A 16,640-nucleotide genomic window follows, 5' to 3' on the forward strand; every position below is an offset into this window, starting at 1 on the left:
TTGTTGCGTGGGTGAACCTGTAGAGACCTAGCCAAGTCCACTGTTTACATTAGGGTTCACTCAGTGTCACGCATGTGCTGTTCCACAGACTTGAACAGGTGTTTAATGACCATTCTGTGTATTTCATAGCTCAACGCCTTTGCTTTTCAAAATCAGGTAGAAGGGAAGTGTTTGTTATGTATGTTGTACATAGCTATAAGAGAGTGAAGATGTCTTACCCATGGTTGCCCAGCTATTAAATGTCAAAATGAGGCCAAACACTGGGATGGGCTTCTTTTCCTACAGAATGCCCACTTTCAAGCCTTATTCAGCATCCAGAATCCCCAAAGCTCCATAGGAGGTGATCCTGTGCTACAGGATATACCATGTGTTCATTAAGGGCTTAAGAGACGGCTCACTTGTGGTCCTGAAAGCTGGGAGACTTGAGTTGAGTCCCACAGCCCATATAAAATGTGCTTCTAAGCCGGGCGTTGGTGGCGCACGCCTTTAATCCCAGCACTCGGGAGGCAGAGCCAGGCGGATCTTTGTGAGTTCGAGGCCAGCCTGGGCTACCAAGTGAGCTCCAGGAAAGGCGCAAAGCTACGCAGAGAAACCCTGTCTCGAAAAACCAAAAAAAAAAAAAAAAAAAAAAAAAAGTGCTTCTAATTCCATTATTGGGTGGTGGTACAGAGGCAGGTTCCTGAAGCTCACTGGCCAGCCAGCCTACTTGGCTTGGCAAGCTCCGTGCAAAGGAGAAAGGAAATCTGAAGGTTGTCCTGTAGTTTACAAGCATGTACATGAGCACTCACCCCCCCCCTACACACACACACTCACTCTCATACACAAAACATGTTGACCAGACGAATGAATGGATGGCAGGTGAAATCAACAAAAATTCATTATACATGTATGAAACCGTCGAATAACTTTTTCTAGACTGAATGAATGGTACAAACCTGGTGTCAGCCTTTGCAAGTAAAATGGATGCCTACTGCACACAGGAAAACACAGAACTCGAATCAGGGAACATAAAAAAAGAGGATGCTGGAACCCTCAAAAGTCATTTAGTTGATGTATATAATTCACCATCTTTTTTCCTTCAGCGACTTGGCTCACAACCTCGAAGCCCTCTAAGATGGAAATACTGACCCCCAGTGGTGACAACGAGAACTTCCATGCCAGGGAAACGGAAAATCTGGCTGGTTCAGGAAACTTGCTGCTCTGCTCCTTTGCAGGTAAAAGCATGCTGTTGGCAACACTGGTGGGTTCATTTTGCAGCGTTTCTCGTGGGTATAAGTCTGAATTCCAGGAAGCTGGAATTCCTGCTCTGTACAATAATCTGAGACCAGGCTGGTGCTTGCTACTAATGTGGTCCTTGTTTGTATTGCCTTTGTCTTCAGTGTGCGTGTGCGTGTGCGTGTGCGTGTGTGTGTGTGTGTGCCTGTGTGTGTGTGCATGCATGTGTGTGTAGTGCCCTTGACTGTGTATTTCTGTGTGTAGAGGCATGTGGATGGATGAACATGAGTACTCCAACGCTCATGTGTCAGAGAACAAAATCACTAAAATGTGAGCTTCCTACTTTGTCTATAGAGGGCACTGCTTTTCTTTTTTCCTGTGGAGACAGCTAAAACTAGTCCTCGCTTTGGCTCGTCCTCGCTTTGTTGTTTCAGCCCCTCACAGCCAATCCATTCAGTGACTCCAGGAGATGTGACATCCTTCAGATTTCTACCCCAGTGTGGCACCTGGGCATGAAAGATATAAGAGCAGTTATTTGAACTGTGACACTCTCTCATACAGGGCAGGTGATGTCTTCTGGTGCCCTGCCACCGGCCACCTGGTAAGATCTTGGTGGTGCAAATTTAAATTACCCAGAGTATTGAAGAAAATGACCCAGCAGTTAAGAATAGGTTTTTTTTTATTAGCAAACCCAAGTGTCAAGAGAATTTCAGAATTCTATAGAGGAGATCAAAGCAGAGTTTTTCCATCTCAGCCATGCTCAACAAAGACTCCATGCCACCGTTTTCTCAGCCTTGAGTTTCTGAAACACACACACACACACACACACACACACACACACACACACACACTCCCACCTCCCACCTCCACCTTCAGATTTAATTCTTCTAGTCTGCAACTGGGACTGGCCACTGTTAGAAGCTTGGGTACATTCCTTGTGCAGCCAGGGTTGTGAACCAAAGGTCTGCATAAGAAACACATGTTTAACGTGACAACGAATGAATCTAATAAGCAAAACAACGTGTGCGTCTGTTTTCTTTCCATTGCTACAGACTGCATATTTGTGTTGCCTTGACCAGAAATAATTCACACGGTAAAGTTCTAATGCCCGGTGTGAATGCACTGGGAGGCAAGGACTTCAATGTTAGTCAGTTCATAAGGGTGGGGCCCTTAGGAATGAGATTAGGGTCCTTAATAGGAAAGACAGAGTGAGGTTAGCTGAGATGGATTCGGGCCTGGAAGGCTGCATTCAATCCATGGAACCAATCGATGTAAAGGTGAAATGAGAAAACTGACTTGGTGTTCTGTGCCCTCAACATGTGCTGTTACACACACACACACACACACACACACACACACACAGAAGAGAAGAACAGAAGAGAGAGAGAGAGAGAGACAGAGACAACAGAAGAGACACAGAGACACAGAGAGACAGAGAAATGATCTTTCTCTCATGAGGGATCTCCAGGGAGGAGCTAGTGGGAGGGCCATCTGAAAACAAAGAACTGACCCCTCCCCAGGGATAATCTACTGGCTCCTTGCTCTAGGACCTCTCAGCCTCCAGATGCATGAGAGATAAACTGTTGTTGCCAGTGTTCTGTTAGAGCTGCCTGAGTTCATGAGATGGCTTGATGACCCTGGAGCCGATGAAATTCACCCAACTGTCTAATCAAAGTTGTGGAATTTCCCTTTTCCCTCCCCTAGCTTCCCAAGCTACAGGAGGTCAACTTCTTTCTTCAGCAGAAGTTGTTGTTCTGGATCCTCTGTCTTTGAAAACAGTATAGTTAGTAATTTGGCATTATTATTTGTGTGTTACCAGTGCATATGAGTTCGTGTGCCCATGTGTGCAAATGTGGAGCCCGGAGGAGGGCCTCTAGCATCTTGCCCTATCACGCTCTACTTTGCTCCCTTGAGGCAGGGTCTCTCACTGAACCTGGAGCTCACCATTTTGGCTAGTCTGGCTGGCCAAGATACTGCAGCAGTTCATTCTCTCTGTACCCCCCAACACACTGGGGTTCCAGGTATGAGTAGCCACATACAACTTTTTACAAGGGCACTGGGGATCTGAACTCAGGTCCTCACGCTTGCATGGCAAATGCTCTTACCTACCAAGCTTAGTCGCTCTTCTACCTTTTTCTAGCAGAGATTCAGCTGACCAGCACTATGAAAATGTACTTCTGCCATGAAGCAACCTGTTGCCCCAAGATATGTTTGAAAGGAGCTGACATCCTTGTACCACAGCAGCATGTAGCTAGTCTGTCTGTCTGTCTGTTAAATATAGACATGAAATTTGGCACATGATGTGAGCTGAACTATTGTCCCTACAACTTTCTAACATTGAAATTTACTTTTATTTAAAATTTAGAAAGGAAAGGATTATTCATAAGTCTGTATTTTGAAAATGACTATTCGTACTGAAAACGATTTTCCACGTCACCCCCTCCCATGAATGTCTCTTTTTGAGAAACACTTAAACATTTAAAATAAAACCTCAAGGTTGCTGAGGACTGCGCTTGGCATCACATGTGCGGGTTGTGTCTACAGGGCGGTTGAACCCCCTTTTCCTCCCAGGTGCTGATAAAAGACTTGTATTTCCTGGAGAGGGATGGGCCGGGGGTTGGCTGCATCACCAGCAAAAACAGCTTAGAGAAATGGTTTGGCATGGCTGCTGGTGGGATGAGCCCTTTGGCCACCTGCACCTGTGTCAGGAGCTCATGAAGTTGCTAGATACTCCTGTGAAAGAAGCCAGGTAGACAGGGCTGGAGGCTGGAGGATGCTCCAGGTACTCAGGGGCCATCACTGACTGACCAACCCCTCCTCCCAGCCAGTGACCAACAACTCAGCCTGTGGTCTGGGGCTGTCATTCCGCTTGAGACTCTGTTCCCATTCCCTTTGCCCAGTCCTGGTTCATCTCGTGACCGTTATCTCTTAAATGCTTTCCACTCTCTTCCCTGATTCATCCCTGCCTGACTAGTTTTCATGAGGCACTGTAGTTCTCAGTCAGCCTCTGCTCAGACACAGTCAACAGCTCCCAAGTCTTTGCAAACAGAACCCCAACTCTCCTATTTACACTCTCTTCCCTGTAAGCAAACACCTGTCTCTCCTCACATCCACGGGAGATGCTCAAGCTGCAGCCTGCTCATTTTGCGTTCCTCTGGAGTCTAATAAAAAGGGGTAAATGAAGAATAGAAGGGGGCTTGAGTGGTGGCTCAGGGGCTAAGAGCACTCACTGTTCATGCAGAGAACCTGGGTTCGGTTCCCAGCTCCCCAAAGCTCACTACTTCCTTAGGCACCATGCATGCATGTGGTGAACAGGCACACATTCAGGCAAAGCACTCACACACATAAAATAAAATAAATATAAAAATTTTTTAAAAGAAAACAAAAAATAGAAGCCACCAGTACTGCTATGTAGCCACCAAGTCTCTTGTTCTGTCATTTCTCACTTAGTGGATAAAGATGAAATACAGAGCTAAAATACAGAATTTTCTTGTATTTAGGCACTCAGGAAGTATATGTTGCTGTGGATTGCTTCTCAATGACAAGAAGCAAACTTCCTAAGATTTTTGTCCTTTGAGAAACTCTACAGCTTTTCCCAGAGGGGCAGTTCTGCTCTCCAGAAGACACCTGCTGTGAAGAGCCAAAAACAGCTGTGCAGGCCACAGAGGAAGCTGGCTCTCACTCAGTAAGGAACCAAACCAAACCAAGACCTCGCCTGCAGTTGGATGGCAAAGTTCCCAGATGGGCAGCTTGAAATAAGGAGGTGATGTGAGGTGTCCGATATAAAAGAAAATAAAACTGCCGGAAACAGACGTCTCCTCTCCTAAACTGACTCCTTCGATGCATGCAAAGAGCGAATGGGTTCAGGGTAAAAATAGCGTTTGTTGATGAGGGGAGATGTGCTTGTCCATCCAGGGAAAAGCTGCAGCCTGCCAGCCTCTTTCCTGCCTCAGTAGAGGGCTCTAAGAATGGCCATGGGGGTCACCAAGGAGAAGAGGATGGACTGGAGTTACAGACGTGGGATCAATAGTAAACCTGGATGAGAAGCGACTGCCTGGGAATGGCCAGTGGCCAGATGTGCCCTGTTTCCTCAAACCTATCACACCCTGTCCAAGCAGGAGTGTCACTCATGCCAGCTAGACCTTGGAGCGGAGGGTGGGAAGGCCGGAAGGACAGTTAGCAGCCCCACATGGCTCAGGCAGGCAGAGGAAGTTCTAGCTTATGAGGCTCTGAAGGTCTGTACCCTGGTTGCCATTTTACAAGTTGGAAGCTGAGAATTCCACCAGTGATAGAAATTGCCCAGGCAGACACATCTGCAAAGTGTCAGGTGACTTAGGCCTGTCTGAGTCCAGGGTCACTGATACTCATGATTACATCCAATAGATGACAGTGAACAGAATAGGAGCAAGTTGGGCATGCTCCAAACTCAACAAACTAAGCGGGTTTCTTTACTACAGGGCTTCATGGGGTGTCTGATGCCTTAACACACATTGCATAGAGCTAGTCTGTCTGATCCCCCGACTTAACTCACTATAGAATCATCATCAGCATGAATCATCAACAGAGTCTCACTCTATAACCCAGGATGGCCTCAAACTCATGCCCATGCTGCATCAATTTCCTAGTTGCTGGGATTATGATTATACCTAGCACTGAAGAATGGTTTGTTTGGCTTGGAACATCCCCTGAAAACCACCCTGGGATTCTTGCAGGTCTCTCCACCCTCCCTAAGATCCTGAGTCTGCCTTCAACGGCTTGAACTCTACTTTTGGAAAGATCCACTATACAGAAAGCACCCCACAGGCACTGGCAGAAATATGGGTGAAGTGTGTGGGGACACAGGGAAGTGGCGGGGGGCAGGGCAGTGATAAAGAGAAGTCATGGCCTTTTAGCTAACAGCGCTGCTCTGAGCAAGCATTGCTTGGCAATACTTTTTTATTTATTTAGTCTTCATAAGCACTCGTAAGGCAGAGACCACTAGAATCTGCATTGTGCAGGTAAGGGAATTGAGGCACAGATAAGTCTGATAACACACCCATGAGTATATAGCTCATAACCCTGGGTGTTGCGTTTGAGCAGCCGGGCTCTTTAACACCTCTTGATCATTCATATTGAAAAGACACTTAGTTGTGCTTGTGGAGGGTAAAGAAGGGCAGCTGTGGAGGAAGATTGATAGCTGCCCGGTGTGAAAGCTTAATCACATCAACATATGTTTGGAATCTAAGAGGATCCGTGAACATTTGGTGGTTCCTGCCTTGCCAGACACTGCGCTAAGTGCTGAGGATTCAGCTACGAACACACAGAACTTACAACCCAATGGAAAGTACGTGAATAATTAGATCATGGCGACATGGTATCAGAAATGGGTCTGGGTTCCAAGAAAATGTCCACACAATACAAAGTTTTTCAGCAAGGCAAAAATGTTTACTTCTGCAGAAGGATGAACAGTCCCTCTAAATCCAGCAAGCAAACACACTCAGTGGGAGCCCTGCTTTTTAATGCAAAGGGGTCCTGCGCCTCATTCTGAGTGATCAGAGCTTCATCTTGCATCCTTGCACAGCTGGCCAACCCAGTGGGGCAGCTGGTAGGCAAAGGGTTGTGTTTGAGATCAGGAGGCCACCTCATGCACATACTTTTATCTTGGAAAATGCTGGGGGGTGGGAATTTCTGCCAGATGATGTCTTTACTAACTTCTCTAGAGATGGACCACTCTGTGTCATTTAGCCCTTTGATGGAAAGGGCAGTCCATCTCCTTTACATTTTGTACATACAGGACTGTTATGGACAAGGAAACAGAAATGATGGGAGAAGGAAAGGCCCTTGGCCAAACCCAGGACAGCATTCTATCACTTCATTTATGAGGATCCCTCCAGATCATGTCTGGAAGTTGGTGTGGAAGTAGTTCTTGAAGAGCAGACCTCCTTGTTTGCCCATATCAGCAACTTCAAACGCTAGCCTGAGAGTGGCCTGCATACAGCAAAGTGTTTCTTCTCTGGGGTGGGAGGAACGTGGTTCTGGAGCCTCCCTATTCTCTTCCCTGGCTTGGAGTCCACTCACTATCAGCCCTTTGACATTAAGAGCACAGTCCTTACATGTCAGGAACATGTGTTTTCCTGCATCCCACATGCTCCCCTATATTTTCTGGTCCTGCTGTAGAGAGGTGGAATCTTGAGACTACTCTAACCATTGGGTGATGAACAACAGCAATGTGCATCACTTCTGAGACAAAGCGTTTGAGTGTGGGTACGAGGCAACCCCACCATGATCTCTTTCCAGCTGCGGCAGTGGCTGAGACAGTCCAGATGTTGCAGGCACAGACATGTCAAGCCTCCATTAGGCCAAGTCTAGAGCAGAACATAACCCTCCAGCAAGTAGCATGAAGGAAAAATAGACTTTGATTTGTTTAGTCTACACAAAGGATTTGGAAGTTATTGACCAATTGTCTGGACCAAGGAACCACTTAACACTTGATGCAATTGGGTGGTATAGAAGGAAGAAATTAACTTCTGGCATTAACAGGCCTGCCAACAGGAATAGCAAAACAATTTACTTTTATACAGTGTTTTTATTCTCTCTCTCTCCCTCCCTCCCTCTCTCTCTCTCTCTCTCTCTCTCTCTCTCTCTCTCTCTCTCTGTGTGTGTGTGTGTGTGTGTGTGTGTGTGTAGCCACACATCCACCTTGTTTTTGAGACAGTGTCTCTCATTTTTACCTGGAGCTCTCCAATTAGATGAGGCTGGCTGGCCAACAAGCCCTGGGCATCCGCCTGTCTCTGCCTCTAGCACTGGGATTATAAAACTGTGCCATCACATGCAGCTTTTAATATGAATACCCTGGATCCAATCCCATCTTCGTGCTTGGATGGCCAGCACTTTCCTGACTGAGCTATCTCCTCAGACCAGAGTTTAATTCCTGAAATGACCACTAGGCTTCCGTGTCCCCAGACCCATTTTAGAATGACTCTGAGCAGTTCTCCCCTGCCCTCCATTAAGCTGTGACTATGTATCCATTTTCAGTTGGTATAGCAAATTACCTGGAGCTGGGTAACTTATAAGAAAGGGGGTTTATTTTGGCTAATGGTTTTGAGGTCTGGGATGTCAAAGAGCGTGGGGCAAGTATTTCTCATGTAGGGATGTGTGGCAGAGCAGAATTGTGAAGGGTGGCTTCACTTTTTAAAAAAGATTTTATTTAGTTTGTGTGTCCGGGTGTTTTACCTGCATGTATGTCTGTGCACCACATTCATGCAGTGTCCACAGAGGCCAGAAGAAGGCACTGGATCCCCAGAAACTGGAGCTACAGATAGTTGTGAGCCGCCATGTGGTGCTGGGACTGGAACCCAGGTCTTCTGTAAGAGCGACACGTGCTCTGATGCAGGAGCCGTCTCTCTAGCCCCGTGGGTGGCTTCACTTTTTAACAACACACACCATCATGGCAACTGACCCCATCCAGCCAGTGACAAGGGCACTAATCCCTCCTGATGCCTAGTCACCCCTTCACAGACCTCTCAACAATGCCCCAATGGCAATAAAGTTTCCATGTATTCTTTGAGGGTACAAACCATTTTCAAACCGTAATACAAAGGCTTTAGATCACAGGATGCTATTGTGAAGGGCCCTGTAAGTCAGAAAAATGGAATAGAGGCCCCACATTTCATCCCCAGAGTTGGTCAGGTGAAATTCCAAGCAAGTCTAACCCTGACGCTCAGGTAGGACTTCACATGAACTGTGACAGCGACAGGTCCATCCTCTACTCAGCTCACTTATAACAATCTCACTGCCCTTGAGTCACCAGTGAAACATGGTGTAAAGGCAAGGTAGTTTAAAAAAAGCATTTCTTGTTGTGGTTAAAATAAAATTCCTGTTTACTGTAGGAATCTGTCTGTTAAACAAAAGCCAGGCGGGTGTGTCGTTCAAGGTGCTCTGAGGTGGGTGGAGTTGGGAAGGACCCGGTGAGCTGCTGAGTTAGACCAGCCTGGGAAGCATGTGAGACCCGATCTCAAAGACAAAAAGAAAGAAGGAAAGGAAGGGAGAGGAGGTGGAGGGAAGAAACAAATCTGCAGAAAAGAAATGCATGAAGACAAAGCTGAAAATCCTGCCTAAACCCCAGGAGCCACGGGATTCACGGCTCCAATGTGAGGCTGGCCATGTGCCTGTCTGCTCTTCTCTACTAGAGGTGTTCACAACAAGTTGTGAGCTGGTTTTATAATTATTAGAGTGTGGATATTTGTCCATTGCTGCTTACTACATACGGCCTGACCTAGGTGGCTACGAGTATCCCATCACACTTTATCCACCAGTCTGCTGGTAGACACTCTTGTTGTGTCCAAGCCTTGTTTGCACAGATCAGGCCATGATGAGCTGCCTGGTATGCACGTCATCTTCGTGAGTCTCTCTTCGGGAAGAGTATGGCTCCAGGGGTGTAGATAACCCCCTGTCTGCGCCTCTGCACTCACTGGACATTGTGTTAAAAGACTCAGTCAGGTGTTTCATACAGTGTGTGTGTGTGTCAAAAGAGAGAATTCAGCGTAGGGGATTCGTGTAATGGGTATTAGAAATCTTGGGGCTTGGGAATCAGGAAAAGGACACTGATACAGCTCAGAGTAACTGCAAGAAACACATCCCACTCTGGGATGGGACAATAGTTAACATTGGTCAATATGATACCTTGATCATTTGATGATTTTATAAAATATAGACATGATTTTAGATTGAGCGAGGATGACCCTCTGAAGAAAACGGAAGCTACTATTGGCTCTTGTTTAAGGTTCTTCCTCGTTGTCACGCCTGTAAGGGGGTGGGATGGGCTATCTCATTCTTACCTTGCAGATGCGGACACCAGCAGCGCAGCAACCGCTCAAAGTCCCAGCTTCCCGGCCACGCAGATGGGATCTTAAGCATCCCTGGCTGCATCCCTGTGCACCTATTAGGAGGCTACCCTTCCTAACAGTTTCACTCCCTATGGGTCCATGTGAACCATTTTTACTCAGACCACCACACTGGGTAAGGAAGGACAGAAGGAGGCTGCTTGGTGAGAGAGAGAGAAAGAAGGAGAGAGAGATTGAGAGTTGACTCTGAAGACCAGGCTAGCCTTGAACTCAGAGATCTGTCTTCCTGTGTCTCCCCAGTGCTGGGACTAAAAAGGTGTGCATCATCGTACCTGGAAAGAACATTATTTTTAATTTTGAAAATTTTCTTATGTGTGTGTGTGTGTGTGTGTGTGTGTGTGTACATGAGTGTGTGTGCCCTCGTGTACCTGTGGAGATCAAAGGATAACTTGTGAGAGTCAGCTTCACTTTTCATCCAGTTGGTTGCTGAAAGGGAACTGGAGTTTTCAGGATGGGAGGCAAGTGCTTTTACTCACCGAGGCATCTCACTGGCCCTGAGAGACAAACCTGACTTCAAGCCCTGACTCAGCCATTTCTTAGTTGTGGCTATTTATTGCTTCTGTGGTTTTAAGCAGGTTGTTTAGGAGGTCGAGAATCTTCTCTGCTGTATTATGTGGATGTCTAGCTGACAGTAGTCTTGTAAGGATTCAGTCAGCAAAGGCTTGTAGGTGCTTGCCTAGGTCCAACAATAGGTATTAAAGAAGTGAGATCTATGAAATATGTTGACTAAAGATGCAAATTTCAAAAAAAAAAGATGTAAATTTCACTTTGCACAGAGTTATGAAAATGACCCTAACTTCATGAAAGTGACTTTTATCCAAATGCCATCTCATCTCAGAGAGCTATTACTTATATAACTGATCACTCTCTGGAAAACCTTAGTGCATGAGAAAAACCAAAACCCAAAACAAAACAGCAAAATCCAAACTAAGATGTGTCACCTCTGAAGCCAGAAGAATTGCATTTAAGATCTCATTCGCCCCTTAGTCTGTGATCGGCAGTGACTGGACCTTGGCTTCCTTATTTATAAAATGTGCTCACAACCTGTGGTCCTGTGCCCACCACAAAGGGATAGAAATTAAAGCAGCAGCGTAGAACAGAGATCTGAACATCATAGTTACAGGCTTGAAAAACAAAAACAAGCAAAAACCAAAGGTGACCAGCAGAGTGAGAAGTGCAGACACCATTCACGTAAAACCAAAACAGCCACTGCCAACGTGATACCTGTGCAAAATACAGACATCCCACGTAATGTCCAAGAGGAGAGAATGAGAGTAGAGTAAAAGAGGGATTAATAAATAAAGTCAGCAGTGGCCAGCAAGATGATTCAGTGGGGAGCAGCATCTTTACCAAGTTTGATCTCTGGGTCTCCACAGTGGAGGGAGAAAATTACTCTGACTTCCACAGCCATGCCATGGCATGCATACACATACCCCCTTGCCCAGTAAGTAAATGTAATAAAAATAAAATTACATAGCTTTAAAAATGCAACATAAAGGGCTTGAGCACATTTAGAAATAAGAAACCATACTCAACCAGAGGTGGGATCCCACTTTCTTCACAAGTTTAGTCTGAGATGCTGCAGGGATGAAGCATATGAAAAGAAAAGTTCCATTTATTCTTTTTGTCAAGAACTCCATATTGGGCAAAGGAACTGATTAGCAGGAAGCTGCCACCAGGGTGGCACCAATGAAGATTCTCCCAGCTTCAGAGTCTGCGGATGAGATGACATCAGAGCCTTCATGCAGGAGACACCACTTGATGGGACAGGCAGAGTCAGCCAGTCTGCTCCCATGGATCCACTGCAGGCAGTCCACCTGGGTCCCCGGAAGAAGAGGCCTAGGCAGATGGGCACCTCAGTGGCCACCACATCTCATGACATCAGATTTCGAGACTTGGTCCTCTTCATTTTGGAGAAGAGAATGGGAACAACTCGAAGAGCCTTCCTCATGGATCTGGCCCGAAGGAAAGGGTTCAGGGTGGAAAGCGAGCTCAGGTAGGACAGCTCTGGCCGCTGTGCAAGCAGGCAGGGGCCTTGCAGACATCTCCAAGAGACCCAAGGAGCCATTTGGCTAAGGGAGACAAGATGAGCGGAGGCTAAATGAGATCATAGAGGAACTAATTGGCACCAAAAGATCAGAGTTCTAAAAATCTGGCTCCTCATGACTGACTCTGAGATGAATTACCCAGTAGTGATAACCAGAAAAAGTCAGAAAAGTTCCCACTGAAACCACTCAGTTCCGCTCTTTACCAAACTGAGCCAGTACCCCTGGGTTCAGTTTTTAGATTGCTGCTTTGGAGCAGGGGGGATTGATTGATGGTTTGGCTCTGACTTCCACACACGCAGCTGTGCTAAGGGCTAATGGTGGGCTTGGCTGAGATGGCTCACCACAGGCACCCAAGTGGACTTGGTGATGGTTTTCCAAAGAGTGGTCCCAGTCGGCTTCAGATGAGATGCTGGCTATAGATGTTTGTCTAGGGGTGACAGATGCCACCACAGAGTGATGAGATAAGAGGAAGGGAGGTAGTTGAAGCCACCATGGGGACCCAACTGGACAGAGTCACTGATAGCAAAAAGCAGTTACCATTGCTTTTCTGACTATTCTGTACATTCGCTGTCTTGAATCAAGGAGGAGAATCAAAGAACCAATAAAGGTCCTGACGTATATGATGACTGCAGATAGGACTGCTGGGGTGGCAGTGGGAATGTGGGAGACCCACTCAGTTCACTGTGTGTGACTGTGCAAGGGGTGGGTGAGCATCACAGGTCAGAGATGATAGGACTTTTACGTGGTATTTTGAATTTTGAGTCTTCGATTTTAACAAGGAAACTGTCAAACATTTCTTGCTGATAAAATGCTGACTTTTGAAGCATTGCAGAGACCCATTTCCAGGGTTAATAACCAGGTATCCCAAACTCCATACACCAAACTGAGGGGACAGTTTGTTCTTTTGCTAAAATGTCCCCACTTGAAATTTCCTGAGTTCCTGGGGTTCTCTGTTTATTGAGTTCTTCTCACATAGATTCCTGTTTTGTTTTGTTTTAAGTCATTACAGCCACCCTCAACTTCGTTCCCTAACCTTCTTTTCACACAAGCCTAATTTTTGCATCTCATTTTTGCCTGTAACTAATCTGCTAGACTTATACACAGTGTTAGCATTAAAAGGGAAAGAAACTAGATAGATTAAGGAGGGGGACAAAAACTGAAATCAATTTAAAGAGAAATTAAAAACAGAAATGAAAAGTTTTAGCAGATAGGAAGAAGCTGCTTTTCACGGTAAGGAAGCTGAGCAAGGCCAGCAAGGAAGGTGAGAGCCGTCCACTTACTCAGAAAGCTCTCTGTGAAAGGTTCAAGCTTCAGGTGAGGCCCACTGACTGAGGAACCAATGCAGCCAACTGGCTGAGGCAAGGGTTTAGGGTGATGATCAGGAAGCAGGTCACGTTGTTGGCAAAGCGAATCGAAGAGGCAGAATGGTGCTCCAGATGTTGGCTGCCAGGGCGGTGCCAGCTGCTCTGGAGACAGAGGAAACAGGTGCCCGGTGAGCAAGCCGCTGCTGTGCATATGATGGGGTGAAGTTCTCAGGCTGAGACATTCAACACATGTGTGCACTATAGAGGAAAATGAACCACAGGAAGCAGAAGCCCTGGCACTAACAGAATTTCTGTGCCCAGATATAGAGCCATTCATTTCTGTAGGGAGAAAACGTCTAGACTTCACCTCCTGGCTCCGACCCTTTCCAGATCTGCAGTTCTGTACAGCCCCGTTTGCTCCCCTGACCTTGGCATTCAGATCAGTGTTCTATCTGATGTGATGCTGAGAGAAAGGATGTCAGTATCTTTTGATAAATTTTATAGTAGTGCAATGAAAGGTGTGATTATTTTCTTCTTGATTAGTTAGATCCATTGAGCTGTACAGCCATACCGAGAGGATGAGATTGCTTCTCCACAATATAAACCAGGTCAGATGACCGGAACAAGTGGAACAAAGGCAGGAAGGCAGCCCGTGAAAACGCTGTCAGCAGTTATCAGGTGTGGGAGGTGTACGTTCATATTCTGTGTCTTTCCATTTTTCTTTTTTTATAATAGACATACTTTTTTTTTGAGACAGGGTCTCTCTAGATACCTCAGCTGTCCTGGAACTTGCTATGTAGATCAGGCTGGCCTCAAACTCACAGAGATCCTCCTACCTCTGTCTCCCAAGTGCTGGGATTAAAGACACGTGCCTCCACACTTGGCCTTAGACATACATTTTTAAAAACGATGATCGAACCTACAAAATGGCTCAGTGGGTAAGTGTGTTTGCTGCCCAGCCTGCCAACCCGAGTTCAATCCCTGGTAACCACACAGCAGAAGGAAAGGAGCAATTCCCATAAGTCAGCCTCTGACTTCCATACACACAATAAACAAATGTTAAAAATCTTTTCATTTGTGGCTGGAGAGATGGCTCAGTGATTAAGAGCACTGATTGCTCCTCCAGAGGATCCAAGTTAGTTACCTGCACCCACAAGGCAGCTCTCAACCGCCTGCAAGTCCAGTTCCTACAGGGTGAGCTACTTGAAAGCTTTCATCTGTCATCCACTCTTCTCTAAATAAATGCTAAAAAAAAACCCTTCTAATTTGTGCCATTATCTTAGTTTCTTTTCTTTCTTTTTTAAAAAAGGTTTATTTAAAAAAGGTTTGTATCCATAAATGGTGTATGTATGTGCACCATATGGGTGCAGTGCCTTTGGATACACAAGAGGGCGCTGGATGCTCTGGAACTGGGTTTACAGGTGGTTGTTATTCAGGTCCCGGGTCAGCTCTGGGAACCGAACGTGGAACCTCTGCAAGAGCAGGAGAGCTCTTGACCACTGAGCCAGCTCTCCAGCGCCTCGGTTTCTTGTCTGTTGCTGTGATAAAATACCCTGACAAAGGCATCACACTTTACCATCCATCCTGTCAAGGAAATCACAGTGGTGAGAGCTTGAGGGAGCTGGTCTCCTCACACACGACCAGGTTCAGAGAGCAATGAATGCCCTGCATGCTATCACTGTCCTATTCTTGTGACTGCCGACATAATGTGACCCAAGACTAGCGTTAGCCTCCAGAGCTCATTCCTTTCGGACAGCTTGGGCTGGGTATAGGTTCTCTAACCTGTCTGCCTCTGCTCTCCACCTGTTCATCGTTTGACCTCTGCAGTGTGACTACCCCTCACTCATTGTCTCAGAGCTATTGTCGTCAAAGCTGTGGGGGATCTCATGGTAATAAAACCCCACATTTTCCGCCTGAAAATGGGTGGAGACTCTCTCATTAATCATACATTGTGTGTGTGTGGAGGCAGGGTGTCTCTGCCAAAAGAATGAGGAGCCATGGGAAGCAAGTTCAGCTCAACACAACTCAATAGCTGATGTTGGTTCAAACTCTGGGAGTCTGACTCCAAATAGTTTCTTTTAGGCATTTTTAAACAGCACATTTTGGTGAAAACTATTCTGGTGATAATTAATACACGCCGCCCCCACCACGCACAACAATACATACATAAATGAGTAAATACAAATCAGATATAAATACAAAGTAAGTTAAATACAGATCAGATGTGACCATGTTGAGACTGTTTGTAAAGTCCATAAAGATGGATTCTATAGATTGCCTGAGAAAAACAAGCTTATGGTAAGGGTCTGGGGGAGGGGCTGGTGCCGGAGAAGTTCTTGGCTGCAAAGATCAAGTTCACCAGGCTAGGAAGTGCATCTTCTGCAGCCTTCTGTATGGATAACAAGCATCACATTCCTTCCCTTGAGGGAACAACCCTGTATACTTAACACTCCAGGTTCTTGTAGTGCTTATCTGTGAACACAAAGACCTTATACCTCCTACAACACACTGTCATGGTTTCCAGAGGTTAAAGGTGCTTCCCTGGGATGATCCCCTTTAAAATGCTTGTCTGAGAAAGCTCATGGCTGCAAGGAGGATTTACTGTGCTAGCCAAACCCAGCAATGGGAAGATGCACTCCAGAGCCCTCTCTTAGGCAATTGCTTTGGAAAGCTCCAATGGCCAATCTTTTCTGTGCCACTTCAACACATGAATCTTTTAACCACTCAGATGTTAACTTTGTACCTCTAAGTCCTGACTGACAAGAGCAGTACTTTTTTAATTCCTGTATGAAATTATATTTGACACATATATTTTAGTTAACAAAAAAGAATTGCACCTATTTATAGGGTGTGGAATAATAATTGATACATGCATGCAATGTGTAACAATCAAATCATCGTGTTTCTGTGGCTTCTTTCTCTTTGACATGGGAAGATTCAAGGAGCTAGCTCTCACCTCCAGGCTGTAGGAGGGAGGATTTCACTCTGGGATACCCTGGTCTCACTTGTTCACGCTGGCCCCTCTTGCCTGTTCCCTTCAGCATTGCTGAGTAAAGTCTGGTCCTGATGCTTTGAGCAGTATCCAGCTCTGTATCTCTTTGAGACTGTTCTATCACTTCAAAACTCTGGTGTACAAAATCAAACTATTCAAGGCCATTGTTGGTAATAAACAAACAAGCAGACAAACTGAG

The 16,640-nt window shown here is 46.0% G+C and overlaps 1 protein-coding gene across 1 annotated transcript in view; it reads left to right on the top strand.

The window, feature by feature from the left end:
- Positions 1 to 11,677: 11,677 nt before the first annotated feature.
- Positions 11,678 to 16,640, top strand: part of Dntt (DNA nucleotidylexotransferase) — a 35,557-nt gene continuing 30,594 nt past the window's right edge. Inside the window, exon 1 of the mRNA XM_028889394.2 lies at positions 11,678 to 12,093. Within this exon, the coding sequence (XP_028745227.2) occupies positions 11,840 to 12,093 (254 nt within the window). The 5' untranslated portion in view covers positions 11,678 to 11,839. The remainder of the gene's footprint in view (positions 12,094 to 16,640) is intronic.

The sequence above is a fragment of the Peromyscus leucopus genome, chromosome 1 (genome assembly GCF_004664715.2).
Source record: "Peromyscus leucopus breed LL Stock chromosome 1, UCI_PerLeu_2.1, whole genome shotgun sequence".
In the NCBI taxonomy this organism is placed as follows: domain Eukaryota; kingdom Metazoa; phylum Chordata; class Mammalia; order Rodentia; family Cricetidae; genus Peromyscus; species Peromyscus leucopus.